The sequence below is a fragment of the Amphibalanus amphitrite genome, unplaced genomic scaffold (genome assembly GCF_019059575.1).
Source record: "Amphibalanus amphitrite isolate SeventyFive unplaced genomic scaffold, NRLGWU_Aamphi_draft 000081F_arrow, whole genome shotgun sequence".
NCBI classification, from domain to species: domain Eukaryota; kingdom Metazoa; phylum Arthropoda; class Thecostraca; order Balanomorpha; family Balanidae; genus Amphibalanus; species Amphibalanus amphitrite.
The window spans coordinates 660,781-677,238 of record NW_024881577.1 but is presented as its reverse complement, the minus strand read 5'-3'; the positions used below and the strand labels follow the sequence as shown (position 1 = coordinate 677,238).

At 49.8% G+C, this 16,458-nt stretch overlaps 1 protein-coding gene across 1 annotated transcript; it reads left to right on the top strand.

The window, feature by feature from the left end:
- The first annotated feature begins 75 nt into the window (after window positions 1-75).
- On the top strand, window positions 76-4,823 carry LOC122379629. Its single transcript, XM_043361969.1, has 9 exons — window positions 76-348; window positions 749-939; window positions 1,251-1,506; window positions 2,018-2,127; window positions 2,416-2,550; window positions 2,863-2,953; window positions 3,197-3,308; window positions 4,035-4,246; window positions 4,466-4,823. Exons 1-9 carry the CDS (start codon window positions 279-281, stop codon window positions 4,570-4,572), a joined length of 1,284 nt encoding a protein of 427 aa, XP_043217904.1. The 5' UTR covers window positions 76-278; the 3' UTR covers window positions 4,573-4,823.
- Window positions 4,824-16,458: the final 11,635 nt, after the last annotated feature.

Here is a 16,458-nt window from a genome sequence, read left to right as displayed (position 1 = left end):
GATCAATGGCGCGTCCCTGGCGCTCTCTCCCACGGCACCATCCATGTTTTATTCGCTCCCACCCGGTCGGGCAGCGACGGGTCAACACAGGCTGCGTTCCGGTCCCTGAGGGCGACCTCAGACCGGCCCATCGACACTGCTGCAGGGAGTCGGGGCCTTCCCAGAGCGGGACGTGCAGGCGCGCCGCGCCCGGTGTCCCGCGGAGGTCACGGGTCACAGGTCACCCGCGGAGGTCACGGGTCACAGGTGACCCTCAGAGGTCAGCGTGCCGAGACAAGATGGCGTTCAGAGGGATCCGGCGACTGCTGGTGCTGTCACTCCTGGGACTGCAGGCGACACATCTGACAGGTTAGAGGATGCTTGCTCTGCGTTTGTATGACACAGACAAGAGGCAGCCAGCTGGTCCTGATAAGTTCTTTTCATTGTTTGAAGTTTGAAATTGGCGCAGTTTCTGATCTTTTTTTTAATATCCCTATCCCTCTTCCTCGATGTTTCCTATATTCTATGTACCTATATTGTTGTTAAATCATTTCGAACTGAATGTGTGTATTAGAAGTGATACTAAAATATCCTAAGGATTTCAAAGCGGGGAGCCCTGCAGTGCATGTAGCGCTCTTTTCAATGCAAACAGAGGCAGTAAGTCTATTCGGGTCGTTGAGCGACGCGATATAAGCTTGGCCATTCGTTTCCAACCATCCCGCGCCGCTCCCAGCTCTCTCACGACTCTGCGACCCCCCCCCCCCCCCAGGTGTATCGGCCATCCTCGTGGAGCGTCAGTGGGTCGCCTCAGACGAGTGGGCCGAGTCGCAGTGCCGCTGTGAGGGCGTCACCTGGCCAGAGAGGCACGTCGACTACGCCGACCCCGTCAAAGTGCTACCCGATGGTCTGACCCACATCGATATCGACGAGTTTATCCAGCTAAGACAGCAATTCCTCGAGGTAATTAGTTGAACGTGCATACATGTTGCAAGCATGCGGGTCTGTGGTTATTAGGTAGTGGGCACTGGGCAGTGAATTGAATATGTTTATCGCATCTATGCGACAGCATCATGGAATGGACGAATGTGGGATGATAGTTATTTCTCATTTTCCCGTAGCGACCATACTTACTTCTGGAATTGATTTAAGTGTGACACTTTCCGTAGAGTAAAGAGCGATGCATATGATTTATAAAAAAGGAGCGGAATGTCTTCACAACCTTTTTGCAAATCTCTCGACGTCCACATAACCACAAATCCCCTGTCCGACAGCGTCTGCACGGCCACCACTTCACGGACCTGGGGGCTCGGGTGGACCAGGAGCTGGACATCGCCTCAAACGACCCCAGTCACCCGCTGCGGGTGCTGGAGGACATGGGCTCGGCCGATTACGGGGAGTTTGCGCGCACGGCGCACCTGATGGCCGACGCGTGGGGTCTGCGCCGCAGCCTGGCCGTCCAGCGCGGCTCGTTCCTCTCTTGGATGAGGGTGCCCGGCGACCTGCTGATGCCCTGCATCTGTCCCACTGGTGAGAGAGAGAGAGAGAGAGAGAGAGAGAGAGAGAGAGAGAGAGAGAGAGAGAGAGAGAGAGAGAGAGAGAGAGAGAGAGAGAGAGAGAGAGAGAAAGAGAGAGAGAGGAGAGGAGGGAGAGAAAGAGAGAGAGAGAGAGGAGAGGAGGGAGAGAAAGAGAGAGAGAGAGAGGAAGACGAGAGAGGAGGGAGGGGAAGAACGGAGAGAGAGAGAGAGAGAGAGAGAGAGAGAGAGAGAGAGAGAGAGAGAGAGAGAGAGAGAGAGAGAGAGAGAGAGAGAGGAGAGGGGGGTTTCCCTTCCGCCGCCCTATCGGTTCGATAGGGCGGCGGAAGAACGATAGGGCGGCGGAAGAAGAAGGACTGGAAATCAGTCGGACGGGAAAGGGAAGCAAGAGGTGTGTGGTTTGCCAAATGTTGCGATGATAATTTATACCACTTGAAATGCGTTTAGGAGTTATACTGACTCTATATAAGCTTTCGATATAGTAACACGCTCTGTTCATGCTTCAGGAGCTGTAGTGGCCGTCAGCTTTAGGTTCCCAAACGAAGAGTTTGTGGATGAATTGAGGGATCCGACCTCCGAGCAGTATATAACATTTACGAACAACATTCGCGAGCAGGTTAGTCAATATTCTACTTTCTACTGAAAACTCAATGAAAGCACAGCAATATGTGTAGTGGAACAATGGTGCATGCGGCCTTGGTGCATGCACTTGTTGCATCATTACATCTGTTTTTAACCGACTTTATCTTGCATTTTTAAAACAATTCTGAGCAGCTCCTGGTGCTCTTATGCAGTTGCTCTTTAGTTACACTCCCAAATCGATTGCCTTTGATCCCGTCGAAGCAATTGAGCCCAGTCAGCACAAGGCTACTGGACACGTTACCACCGTTCACCCATTATGCAGGTGGCCTCGGCGCTGGCTAAGGTGGAGCCTGCCATCGTGGACCTGCACGTCATCTCGCTGGAAGCCGGCTCCGTGGTCGTCAATGCCGATGTCCTGATGTCCACCTCCATGGACAAGGAGGCGGCTCTTTCCAAGGTCGGCAGTTCTGCGTCGGGACCCACTCAATGTCAGACAATAAAACGGCGCAGTTTCAGAAGGTCATAGAACAAGGACCAGTTTTTTGTAAAACGCATGATGCATTGTAGAAGGCAAAGGTCATGTAACGTTAACTTCAATGGGTAAAGCTTTGAGTAGAGAAATGTGAAAAGAAGGTAGGCGGGCCTTTTGATAACTTGTAAATGAAGGATATCGAAGAGCCATAGATAATGGAGTCACAACTGCCGGTGCCGTTCATTCCCTCATAACCATTATTGTGCGTTATAAAAATACCTTTTCTAATCTGACCAGGTGCAGGCGGCTCTGAACGCAGCTAGTGGCCAGACTAGCCCACCGAGTCTGGCAGGCATGGAAGTCGACTCCGCCGGTTTCGTATATGAAGGTGACGTACCGATTATGCTTATTGCCTGGCTTGTAGCTTTGAGAGGTTTCTTAGCGCCGTTCTTCTTTTTCACTTAATTTCCATACTTTGTCCTCAACTTTCAGAGTCATCTAAGTGACTGGTCAACCGTATCAGTCATCGCGAATCTGGTTGCGATAATGCTAAGAACATTAACACAAAAATGTCTGTTCGTCCCCGAACCCTACTGTCTCTCTCCATCTGTCCCCTATGTTCTGGCGGCAGTGCTCGAGTGCGAGGAGTCCGCCCCCGCTCCGCCGGCTAACATGGAGCGGTCGGTGCCGAGTCACCGCACTACGGGCACACGCGCCACCTACACCTGTTCACCGGGCTTCGAGTGAGTGGCCGCACCGGAAATACCACCGGAAATGGGGAGGAGTGTCACTCAGTCTCACAGAGTCTCGATTGGACTGACGGTTTGACCGAACGACGAATAACAAATTCACATAGTAACCAGTGAGATGACTTACATTATTCTCGCCACGTATGACTTCGAAGTTCGTGAAGTCCTGCGAGTTATCAATCACCGCGAATATCTGAACTTCCTGCAGTTTTCACGGCATTCGATTCCACTTCATGGTGTTGGCAGCGTCGTACTGTTATAGGTGCAAAGTTAGCATAAATGATATCGATATTTTGTAATATTACCCCGACAGTATTACAAAACAATCTTACGATTTTATCCTCGTTTAGTTCACTTCCGTTATTATTCCTACTCGTCACCCTTCTTCCTTGCATTATCCGCTATTCAAGGCCACTTCCCATAATTATTTTGCTTCTTTCTCTGGTCTTATCTTCCCTCGCTCACTTCTCCTCTTCTTTCTTTCCTTCCTCGTCATATTTGGTTCTGTTCAGCCATTCATTTTCATTATGTCATTCATTCATTCATTCATTCATTCATTCATTCATTCATTCATTCATTCATTCATCCATTTATTCATTCAGTTGCTGATGATGATTTGGGGGCTTGGGGCACCCAGACTGCAGTAGTCATCGGTGCCCTTCATTCATTCATTCATTCATTCATTCATTGTAAGATCCATTCCTTTTTTGCTGCTGGCAGGTACCCCGACGGAAAGGCCTCCGAAGTGCTGACATGCGACCATGTGACCCGCACCTGGAGCAACGTGACCCAACTTTGCGAACGCCCGCGCACCACCACCACTGTGAGTGGTGAACGCACCACTGCCAGCACCACAACGGCGGCACCACCGGTCACCACCGAGGAGCCGGAGCTCGACTACCTGACCGTGGTCACCGTCCCAGCCACGGCCGGTGAGTGCCCGAGACAGGGGGCTGTGGAACGTTTGAAATACACTTTTTAACATTTAAAGGCAACCGTTTAGTCTCATGAGACATATGCTCGTGTATAGCAAATTTTCCAGCCGTTTGCGCAATAATTGCGCTTTTGATGTGTTGTGTTGCAGTGATGCTGTGTTAGAAGTTTGAACCACGATTGAACAGAACCTAATATGTAAATCCCGTTTGTTTCAGGCCTGATGACCTTTTTCTTCCTTTTGATCTGGTGCGTTTCCACGAAAGGGCCGATCTGCTCTTTGATCACAGACAAGGAGAAGAAGAAAAACTCCCAAATCCCTTAGATAAAACAGCAACTACCTGTACAGTAAACATTCAGGAAGAACGCAATCAGAGCAGCTGTGCAACAAAAACCGTGTTTCAACTTTTCAGCTTTAATCATGTTACTGACGACTTTACTCTCACCCAGCTTTCTCTTTTTGTGACGACTATAAATAGCGATGCTCTTGACGAGATGTTTGTTCAATGTTCACTAAACATTTTTTTTTTCTCGGCGCTATAATCTGTTGTGAAATAAACGTAGCTTTGACACTCACCGCATCGTTTTTAATGCTGATCTGAGGACATGACATGAAAATGTGAACTCCCAGTCTAGTCACCATTACGAAAATATATAATGCTTATAAATTTGTTATGTAAGCACCCGTCGGTTTAAGGACATCTGTGCAGACTTCCTGACTTCCCAAATGTCTTTTCCCGCAAGTGGGTTACGAGTCTATAATCAGCCTAATTTGTGGGAAATGTGGAACACTATCCCAACCACTTCACCAGTACCGCGCATTTACACCTTTCTAGAAACAATAACTCGGACCGGGTATTGGTGGTTCAGCCGTTTCTCGGGCCGACGCTGACCTCGCCTTCGTCGCCGGGCCTCTGGGCACTATCAGACATCACGCGAGCCTGCTTACCGTCCGGGGTTGCCCCCCGTAAGCTACCCCAGTGACTCAGTGGTCGTGTGTGACTCGCCGGGTGACCCACTCACACGCTGAGCGTCCCCAGTGCCCTCTACCGCCTCCGCGCAGCTCCCCACAGAGCTGCCGAGCTCCCCGCACAGCTGAGCTGCCCAGCCCCAGCCCTGTCGCGGCGCCACGCTGACTGCTCCCGCCGCCCCTGACCTAAATGGGCCTCCACCGGGCACCAATGGCGTGGCTGGTCTCAGACGGGCCGATACTCAGTCAGCCAGTCAGCAGAGACACTGCCGCCGCCGCCGCCGCCCCGCCGTCCACTCAGTCAAGGCTGGTTGCCGCCGCCGGCGCCAGCCTCGCCTGAGGTGGTGCCAACGCCCCCTGGACCAGCAGCACCAGGGGGCGCTGCGTGGTGCCGCTACTGCTGCTGCGGCTGACTGGCCGCGTCGCCCGCCCGCGCCGACCAGAAGCTGTCGGGACTGGAGTAGCTCGATGGGATATTTCCGGTTCTCAGTGAGCGGATGCTGGATTGGTGCGCTCGACAGACCTTTGGGCTCGGCCCGCTACGGAACTGCCGGGCCCGCACCCCGCGCGTGCCTTGTAGACAGCCGTGCGCACGGGCTTCCGCAAAGAGCCTGGGGGACTTCAACCTGAATTAGTCATGCTTCCGACCAACACATTGTATGCATAATGCGTGGTTTATGTTAGATGCATGATGCATTTCTTATGAGGCCATCTCAGAAGCCTTGGAACTCCCGCTTGTTGACGAGCTAGTGAGACAAAAAGTGAGCAAATAAGTGCGTGACAAGAATTTGGCCGGGTCTATTTCCTTGTAAGTAACCACCCTAATTCAGTTATTACAGGGTGATCGAAAAAAAGTGTCACCCCTAACTTAAAATCTACATAACTCGCGACTGGTAGGTCGGATGACTTCGCGCCAGGCAGCATCGGAAAGAGCAGGCAATTTCTCTTCAATTGAATGTATTCATGATTGTTTTCTATTCCAAATCATGTCCCCATGGGCTCAAAAACCAGTCAATGTGCGGCTTTCACGTGAAACGAAATTCACCGAACGTGATCGGACACCGCTGAACGAGAACAATGAGTATCGTAACTCAACATGACACACACCTTACACATTACACATGGAGTGTATGTTGTTCACTGCAGACTGTTTCTCAGCTGACCTTAGACTCGTTTCTCAGCTGACCTTAGACTCGTTTCTCAGCTGACCTTAGACAAGGAAGACCTTATCAGATCTTTCTTGCAAACATGCGGCCTCATTATTCACAAATTCGCCGGTAACTAACGAAACATTGCGACAACCTGCACTACAGGATTATCAATTTTATGCAGCGGTAACCATGGAACAGTTAAGAAAATGCTCACGTGAGCTGTCACGTGGGCTGTCAGATTAAAAACTCGATCAAAAGTACAAATTTGCACAACCAAACTTTTGAACACGCCAAATTGCGTCCTTAACATACTTTTTGAATAGCTACATCTTCGTTTGCGGCATAAACCATGCATATTTGCATCCATTCGAAAGGAAATTGTATGCTCTTTCCAATGCTGCCTGGCGCAAAGTCGTACGACCAACCAATCGCGAGTTATATGGCTTTTAAATTAGGGGTGACACTTTTTCTCGATCACCCTGTACAAAAACAGTTGACATTCTAATCCATGCGGCGCTAGGCCAGTGGTTTCCACCTTTTTTTTTGTTTCAACAGGGAATCCTTCATATATTTTCTTAGGTAGTGTTTTCCTTTTTAATTAATAGCGTCAATGATACCACTCAGGTCACAAAGGTCACTAATGTTAGCATTGGACACAGCGCCGTGAATCCTGGAGACTGAGATAGAGGTGCGTCGCGCGATTTCCGAGGCTCCTCCACTGAACCCAGCAGAACAAGAGGGATAGTCACAAATATTATCTGACTTCTCTGCGGGAACTGCTGTAAAAGAAAGCGAGTACCACTGGGTCAGAAGGGTATGTCGGAGTTTCCGTGTTTAGGCGGGGCGGGGAGATAAAACAGGGAGCCGGTACAGTCGTGCCACACAGTTAATCCTACTCGGGTGTCGCGTCCGTAAACGGAGACCGGTCTTAGTGGAGACTGGGCGGGAGTTTGACACTGATGCGTGATATCCCACCTGCATCCTGAAAAAACATCCCAAGTTCATGGCTGTCACCTCTGATAAACTAACGGACACAGAACGCGAGCTCCCTGGCCATCGAATATAAAGATTTATTCGAGTGAAACACATATTCTACCCTGGGAAACACATATCCTAAATATATTATATATTTCCCCCATTCAGAACAGATAACATTATTTTTGTGTACACCATTTACATTTTTTTATTCAAAATATAGCTTCTACCTTAATCAATGACATCTTAATGCTTAAAGTATGTTCGTCCTCCATGACCTCATAAAAAGGTTGTTCAAAAAATATGATAAAGGCAGGATGAACTTATTTATGTAAGGTAAACAATCTATATGTTTGATATTTAACAAATACATGGGTAAATTATTCCTTTGTTCCCCAACAGCGCATTTGCTTGTTTTCCCTTCCTTTATAACGTTTTGCATTAACCGGGACAATTAACGCAGATTCATAGCTGCGTTTAGGCTTGTCTCAACCGTGGGTCCATGGAAAGGGTACGAAATTGATGTTGGAACTTTGTTTTACCCTTGAAGACATTGCCTGTCACGTACCATATGTTGGTGTGAGAAGAATGAAAACATTTCCGTAAAAAATGTTTTCATTCCCATAAAAAGAATCCCATTTAAATATTTCCACTTGCGAGCGTTCCCAGATTATCCCAGGCCACCCGGTTGTTCGATCACGACGCCTTTGATTGCACTTCCTCGTCGCGGCGTTAACGGGAGCTCGCGTTTCCTCGGTCCCTTTCCTCTCCCTCTCCCTTCCACCCCGACCGTGACCTTCGAGCGCGAGAGAACTCGATCAGCGGGTCAGCGTGACAAGTAACAAACTCGTCACAGCGCCTTACATAACGCAACAATTACCCTGCGCGATGGCCTTTTTATAGTTCTGGGGCGCCCGCGGGGACAGCCGTTACGTAACCGGCAACAGGCGGGGATAGGGTTCAGCGGGTGCGCCCAGTGCGGAAGTAAGCACACACTGCGTGGGAGCTGCCCAGAGGCGCACGGGGGGCGGGCCAGAGTGACAACTCCATTTTCTGACCGGCACGCTGCTGAAGGCCCAAAGCTTACCACCTCGTCACTCCGGAAGAAAGGGGAAACTGAGACACTGTATGTGTGTTTGCAATCGATGCATAACTTTGTAGGCATCAACTTATTTCTATCGAGCATTGCATGTGATAAACCTAACAAATGGTCCTTAAATATGTGTTCTTTCGCGTCAGAACAAAATGGGCTGAACCCTTTCAGCATCGGAGGCAAACGAGCACATTGTACAGTCCACAGCAGAAGTAATGTGTGGTTTCAGTCATGGGTATGTTCTGCTTCTGAAGCCTAGGAACGATTAGCCAGACTGCAACGAGACTTTAAATGTAGATTACATGTATCTTCACCCTCGCAGCTACAACTTTATCTATTGACGTCTTCTTTTCAATCAGTCCGCATTTAAAAATCGTCGGTCAGAGCCATCCGTTGAGATTGGTAAAACCACACATTACTTAAGCGGTGGGCTGCACCTACAAGTAACTGAGCGTCACTGAGATCACCCGCTTAGACCTATTCGTGGCAGTCGCCGAGTCCCAGTTCCGCTGGGCTCCGTCGCCGGCGTCTGACCGATGGATTTACGGTGACAGAGCGCGGCCTCGTCCTCGCAGGGCCGGTGTTTAGGGTTTTACCCGCTCACCCGAGCCCAATGGCGGCGTAATGGAAGCCAATAGCCATGTACCGCTAATAATAGCACAATCAATCACAGAGGATGGTGGGATTCAATCAACTCGTCACCAAACCCCAGCCTTAGCACACGTTCACGATCGATTAAATTGAAGGACTATGAGTGAAGCCAGTTCAATAACTATCGGTGCACACTGCACAATTCACATTGTTGTAAGACGTATGAGTGTATTGTTTTGCATAGTGTTGTATCGTATTGCATAAAGAAGAGTTAATGGGGTTCTTTCACAAGCGCCTTTGCTGAGCTCTACTCTCTAAACACTAGACAGTAGACACAGAGGTGATGCACAGAACATGCAGAACAAACAAACACGTCACTTCTGAACTTCTGCTGACCAATGTAAATCTTATTGATCTAAGTGCACCTCCTGGCGGCAACCTACATACAATTTGCGGGACGTTTCACATATACAGAGGCCAGTTTTACAAACAGAAAAATAGCCGCCTGTCGGATTTTTTTGCCTAAAGACCGCTGGCCTCTGAACTGGCCTCTGAGTGCGTTTTGTTGATCTGCGTTGATGTCTGTTGTTTCCTTATTTTTCCTGTCGGCACTGGTGCCACGGCAGTTTGCTGGCATGTCCGAGGATGGCTTCGGGCCTTCCAGCAAAAAAGTCTCGGTGGGACACTTGGAGCCGTATACTCGGGGTCAGCCAGACGGAACAAACAGCGCCATCTCCTGCCATTATCCAGTGCGGTTACAGTTCGGAAGTGGGTGCGCGCGCGGTCCGGCCACCCAGTGTTCGGCATGTCCGGCCGGCCCGCGCCTCGGCATGGGACATCGGGACCCTCCTCCCCACCCACCGCCAAGGCCAGGGTCACACCGCGGCGGACCGCTCCAGAGCCGCTGTGACGTCACCAGGTCTGGTCACGAACCGGAAACTGCTCGGGGCGACGGGGGCGGGGAGGGGGTCTCACTCCCACGCCGCTCCTTACCTATATCCCGTCGCGCCGCAGACTCGCCTGCGTTCGAGCGAGGTTCGCAGAGACTGCGCTCTCGGGCACCGTGTCGTATTTCCGAGCCTGTGTCCAAGGGCACCGCTCCTGGGTTACGGTTGTCAATCGGAGGGGTTTTCCGGCTCTGTTGTCCAGCTAGTAAACGGGTCAATGAGATGGCTTTTCCACAGTGTAAGGGGATATCGCTGTTTCACCCTATGGTGACGTCATCGGTCTTGCCGCTAAAATGTGCCTATGGGTATACTCGTAACTCGAGCTGTTTAATGCGCTTTTCTGGGGCACTGAAGCTCTAATAACTTCCAAGTTTTGCGCCGGTTTGTTTAAAATTGTCGACATTTAACCTGAAAATTGGCAAATTGTGGCCTTCGATGACCTCTGGTGACCTGACCTTTGGTCTGACCTTAATTAAAGAGGTTGAATTAACTTCTTCATTATTATTGACGCTCTTTCGAACGCCGCTTACTGCGTATCGCTATGCGTCCCAGGATCTAGGTTAGAAGGGGTGTTCAAACCCCCCCCCCCCCAGCAGGGCGTGGAAATCCAGGACCCCCAGCAGGGCCCGGGTTAAGGTGTAAGTCATCATCTAGTTAGCAAGAACATATGTACATAACAAGCAAAATGTGATCCATAGACCACATTCCCCAGTTTCATCCATACTCTAAATGGGACGCAAATCAGCGCTGTGGGTGTCTCCGTGAGAAAGAGTACAGGGAAGTTGGGACATTGATAATCTGTTACGCCTAATTAGGCTGGCAGAAGCTGCGAGTTTCTTACGGTTGATGCTCGCACAGTGACGCCGGACACAGAGCGCCAAGTCAGCCCGACTCTGAGTGCTGGAACTGGGCCATGACGATGATGTAGGTGACGATGGTGGAGGTGACACTGAGCATGGTGGAGCGGCGAGCCGAGAAGAGGCCCAGGTCGCCGAGCGTCTCCAGGTCGCGCGAGACGGAGCGGAGCAGCAGCTGGCACCGCCCTGCCAGCCGCGGCTGCTGCCACTCCAGCTGCAGCAGCAGGTCGCGGCAGTCGCCCAGCCGGCTCAGCAGCTGCTGGCAGGTCTCACACAGGCCGGCCAGCGCGACCAGGGCGGCAGACAGCGGCAGCAGCAGGCGCATCAGCGAGCCGGCCTCCAGGCTGGGCAGGTTGATGACCGTCAGGGCGAGGACGATCTCGACCAGGATGCCGTAGGACATGACCAGAACCAGCTCGGAGGTCATGTCAGAGGTCAGCCGGGCGAATATGTCAGATAGTCTTCTCTGCAGACGGCCAAGGCGGTGTAGATAGGCGTCTTCGCAGCCGCTCGACGCCACCGCCTCCAGCTCTCTGTTGATATCCGAAAAGCCGGAATTTACCAGCAGGCCAACGAAAGCGAACTTCATCACCAGAAGCTCAAGAGCGAGAAAGTTATAGCCGTACAACACCGTTTCACCCAGTTTGTAGGCGCAAAGAAGTGCTGATTTCTCGCGGCACACAGGTGCAGCCGAGAGACCACCCTGAATCGCGTAAGTCGTCGTCAGCAGAAGAACCGCAGCCCACATGTACTCTCCGGCACGGTGTGCTCTCTTGCCCTTGTCGGCGACGCTCGGAAGCTTCTCGATTTCGGTGAGAGCTGAGAAGACATCGTGAAGTACCGCGTCGTACCGCCTTCGTCCCCAGAGGAAGCCGGCGGTCAGCGCAAGCCACTGCAGCAGGTTCGGAGACGCCACGTACCGGCTCTTGAACAGGGCTTGGAACAGCGGAATGCCGGCCGTTCGGAGTGAGGTGAACACCAGCAGAGACAGGCGCAGCAGTCTGTAGGTCATACCCGTCTGCAGGGCGTACAGGAGGCCGGACCACAGGTGGCCGGGCCACCCAGGGAGCGCGCACAGGCCGGTCACCCTCAGCAGGGTGACGAAGGCGCGGCTCGGCAGCCGCTCACGGTGCGGGACGTCCTCGGCACCGCTGCGAGACATATCCTCCTCCGAAACGTACTCAGCAGCGGGGGGAGACACAGAGATTCGCATGGACTTCTGTATGCTGCTCATTCCATTGCCGCTTACTCACTGCTTCAAAAATGCGATGGTGACCTTCTTCGGACGGTCGGTTCAGCACCCTCGACCGTTTCTTTCTGACCGTGGCGGACGACTGTCGTGGAAGAAGCAATGGCCTCACAGTTGACATAGTACCCCACATTGTGAGGGTAAAACAGAAAACACGGTCACTTCACTGGCAAGCCCGGTCGTCCAGTGTTTGCCGTCGACAGAGCATTCAGTGCCCGGCGAAAAGCCAAACATCTGAAAGTGCTATCGATTTGTGTGCAACCATACCGCCATTGCGAAAATGTTTCCCCTCCCTTCACAGAGGCTGTGCAGAGAGTACATAGAGACTGTTCAATAATCAACAAAGACTTCCAGAATGTCGCGGGTGTTGACGACAATAAATAAGCTATTGTACGATGAGCATTCGATCGAAGATCAATTATAACAAATGCCTACATATAGGTATGTACACCGCTCGACGTTTGCTGCCTTTGGTCCTTCGGTCAATTGTCAAATAGATTTCAGAACAAATATGACGACTTAGTGTCGTAGAAATTTGTCCTCATATGCCTTTATCGGTCAAAGGGGCGCGGCCAGTGGACATCGTGCAGCACTCAGTAATATTTATAAGATTATTTCATAAAGAAGCTGATTTGTTAAAGTGTGATTGTCTCGCGTACCGATCAAATGTTACCTATCAAAAACAATCACGAAGGTACTGTATGTAACGAATGCGTATATAACACCGCTGATGCCTAAATACATATTATTGATATTGTTTTTGCATTGGATCTGTGACGTAATGAGGATATGTTGTATCAGGGACTCCTCCTGATTTCCACATAGTTTATATCGATTACCAACATAATTACATTGTGCACCCAAAAACCCCACAAATTCAAGATTTGATTTTTTATTATGAAGGAATTCGAAGCATTACAGGAAGCGTTTATTAGATGTCTGAGAAATACTGAGCTATAAAACTATGTCCATGATTCTATGCTATGTCTTTGCATTGAGGTCATGTTAGTTCACTGAAAGGTCACCATTCGTTTTTCGACGATGACTTTTGATAGGCATTTTAGGACTTTGCGGATACTTCAAGTGTGCTAAACTCAAGTGTGCTATTCAAGTGTGCTAAAAACGAAGGGACCGACCGATGGCAACATGACTTTCTCCGGTCAGATCCTGGCTATGGGCTTGGGTCTAGTTTTATAATTGACCTTTACATGTCAATTTGTAGTTCACCTGAAAAGCTTCGACAATAGAAAGTCGATGCTTGATGGCCTCTGAAATAGCCTCTGGGGACCTGACGAGAGGTCTTCACCTACCGAATGATCACAATATTCTTTTAACTTTTACAGCCCTTCAACACTGTTTACCGCTTGTCGCTAGAGCCAAGTTGGAGCCAAACTGTGAACCTAGGGCCTATTAGGGAGGGCGTAAAACTTCCATGTCCCGCCTCCATCTGTTATAGGTACATAATTAGACCAAACTACACCTCAGCGACACGAGTTATCATGGATCATCTATAAAGACGACTCATCTGCACATAGGGGTTACACTTTCGCACACCCTCGCTCTCCGTAAGCCGCACCTCCGTCCCTAAGGCCGCCGATGATGTCCGGGCGAGGGTGACCCGTCCCCGCTGCCGCGGGCACATCGGTCTAAATCTGCGCAGTCGGCGGCGCGCCCCGCCCCCATCACTTCCGCTGGCCGTTATCAGAGCACCTGGCGACGCGCGGGTGGGACGGTCTATGATGACGTCCCGCCGCGAGGGCCGGCGATGACGTCTCAGACTCGAGATCGGAGTTCGAGGACAGAGCAGCGTTCACGGCCAAGGCCTGTCCCCGCTGCACCTTCACCCCTCCTGCTTCACATTTGCTGGTGATTTATGCCGAGAAGGATGAACTGATCGTGACTCGATGCACAGAGCCTGGGTGGATTTCTCAGCGCGAGCGTCTCTAATAAGCGGTAATGTTTGAGGAGGTGCCGAACGGAGCTGCATCCGGTGACGTCTCGGCAGGCAATAAATCGACAGACTATGAGTTATGAAACCAAACATGATCATGCTAGTGAGCAAAGCGTGACTCATATTGATCCCCGGGCGCACTCAGTATCAGCTGACTTGAATATTTATAGTGGGATCAAATTTATCTACGTTATGTTACTCCACCGGAACCCTAAAAATTATTTGTTGGAGTTATATTGCAAATATACAAAGCTCTTCCCTTTGTCTTATAATTGAGCGGATCACATCGTAAATTCAACGAGTTCCTACTATTAGAGGGATCATCCCCGGCATTAAACAGAAACACAATATTGAAGACTGGAGGGTCAGCGGGTACGAATCCCTGACAGCGGTTGTTATGAAGTCTTGGATCACTTATTTCTCAGGCCTGCCGACTAGAAGTTCAAGTGGTTCATTTTTTGTATTTTGCATTTGTATTTTGTATTTTGTATTTATATCTTTGTGGGATCCAAACAATGTTGGTTTTTACCACCACAGTGTCAAGTTACATAAAGACAAAGGTGAACACGGTGAGACTAGCAAACACATATGTAAAACAGTATTAAAAATAGAAACTGCAGTTTTCTGGCTTTCTTTGGGCATATCATTTTTATTTAAGATTTTAAGAATATGTTTGGAAAGTGCACATGTATACAACAGTCAACAACTATCAATAGCAAAAGTACCTAAACTATTTTTTACTTTGAAGTGTTTACCTAAATGTTTTGGAAATCTTAGTTTTCAAGTTAGGTAAGCTTTCTTAAAGTAAAATAAAAGCTAGCTGACAATAAGCAGACCACCTAGCTAATAACCATGCTCATTATTTTCTCGAAATTGGAACAGCTTAACTTTATTCCCACCCTGACCCACGTCTACAATTATGTATATTTTCACGCTTCATCCTTTCCTAACTGTTGTCTTATTTCAAAGACTCCTTACGCTGTAAATCACTCGTAACACGGTTTCTGAGGACCAGGACAGGCCCAATCACCTGCAGTCGGTCTACGGAACACCCGCGCAGCTCCGGATGTGGGCGCACCGTGTTAGATCGGAGTGCCTCTTACCTATACCGTGCTCCGGATGTGGGTGTACCGTGTCAGATCAGGACCTCGGGTCGGTGTGTGACCTCACCCTGCGGTTAGCCCGTGATGAGTCCCGGGCCGTGTTCGGCGACACCGGCCCCTGTTACTCACGTCGTTCTATACGCACTGTTCACACGAGCCTCAATGGCGGCTGGGTGGGGCTGGCACTGATTGCATGGGTTTCCCAGAGCGGTTCTACACTAACACGGCGTTCACCATTGACAGCATGGCGGCGGCGACAGTGAGAGGACAGGTACCGGGAGCCCCGTGCTCCGCCGACGACGTGAGCGGAAACACGGATAAAAGCGCGGACATTATTCATGGTGGGATGTTGCGAGAAACGTTAATAGTCCCCGTCATACTGACGTGCATGGGACCATATATGTATATTGTATATAGGTACACACATTATAGGTACACATAGGTACACATTACAGAAAGGCTTCCTCCGTAAATGGAGGCGATTTCTGGCATGGTATATATGGACACATGCTTGAAAAGAACGCGCAAATGTGCATTCTCCTTTCTCATCATGCCTGCCACAACGCCTGTCATCAATCATATCAGCCTATCGACTCGTCAGTATTCCCAATCACCAGTTATCCAATAACCATGCACATACCAATAATTGTACGCTAGCGCTGCAGATTTAGTGTGGTCATGCATTGCAAATTCATTGTTGTATCAGTATGTAATCACTTTTCCACTTTCCAGACGGAGAACGCAAACAAACGGAAAAATTGCCTTTTCGACTCTATTTAGTATGTACTATAGGGATTCCGATCCACTCTTTCTGCCTTATGGCTGCCTCCATTGCAGTGGTGGATGGTCCATAACCGAGGGCTGCTTTTGCTGCCTGGCTGCATGGTGACTGAAGAACGCGCTTCAAGTTTAAAAGATGGAATTTCCCAGGCAGCCGCTGAGAGGCTCAGATCATCGTGTTTATGAGCTTTTCACACATTTCGACTCCAGTTTTCCCTCTGTTATTACATTATATTACATGAAAGCAGATCCTGGTTGTGATGCTACACGTCGTTAGGAATCCGAAACAGCTGCCGGACCGGCAATCAAAATCGAACAAGGCCAATATAAAAAAGTCATATTTTTATCGCTTATAGACCGGTTAGGTGGAACTTGCGATTCATGCGTTTTGAGGAATGTGGTAACCAGTTGAAGGCGCCGTGTTTCTGCGTGCATATCAAAGCCCAAAGGAACCTCTACCAGGAATTCCCAGGCATTAAGGAAGCAAGTGTCCTGTTCTTACCGAAAGTTTGCAGATGTGACATTGCCCTGAAAGCCGTGCATA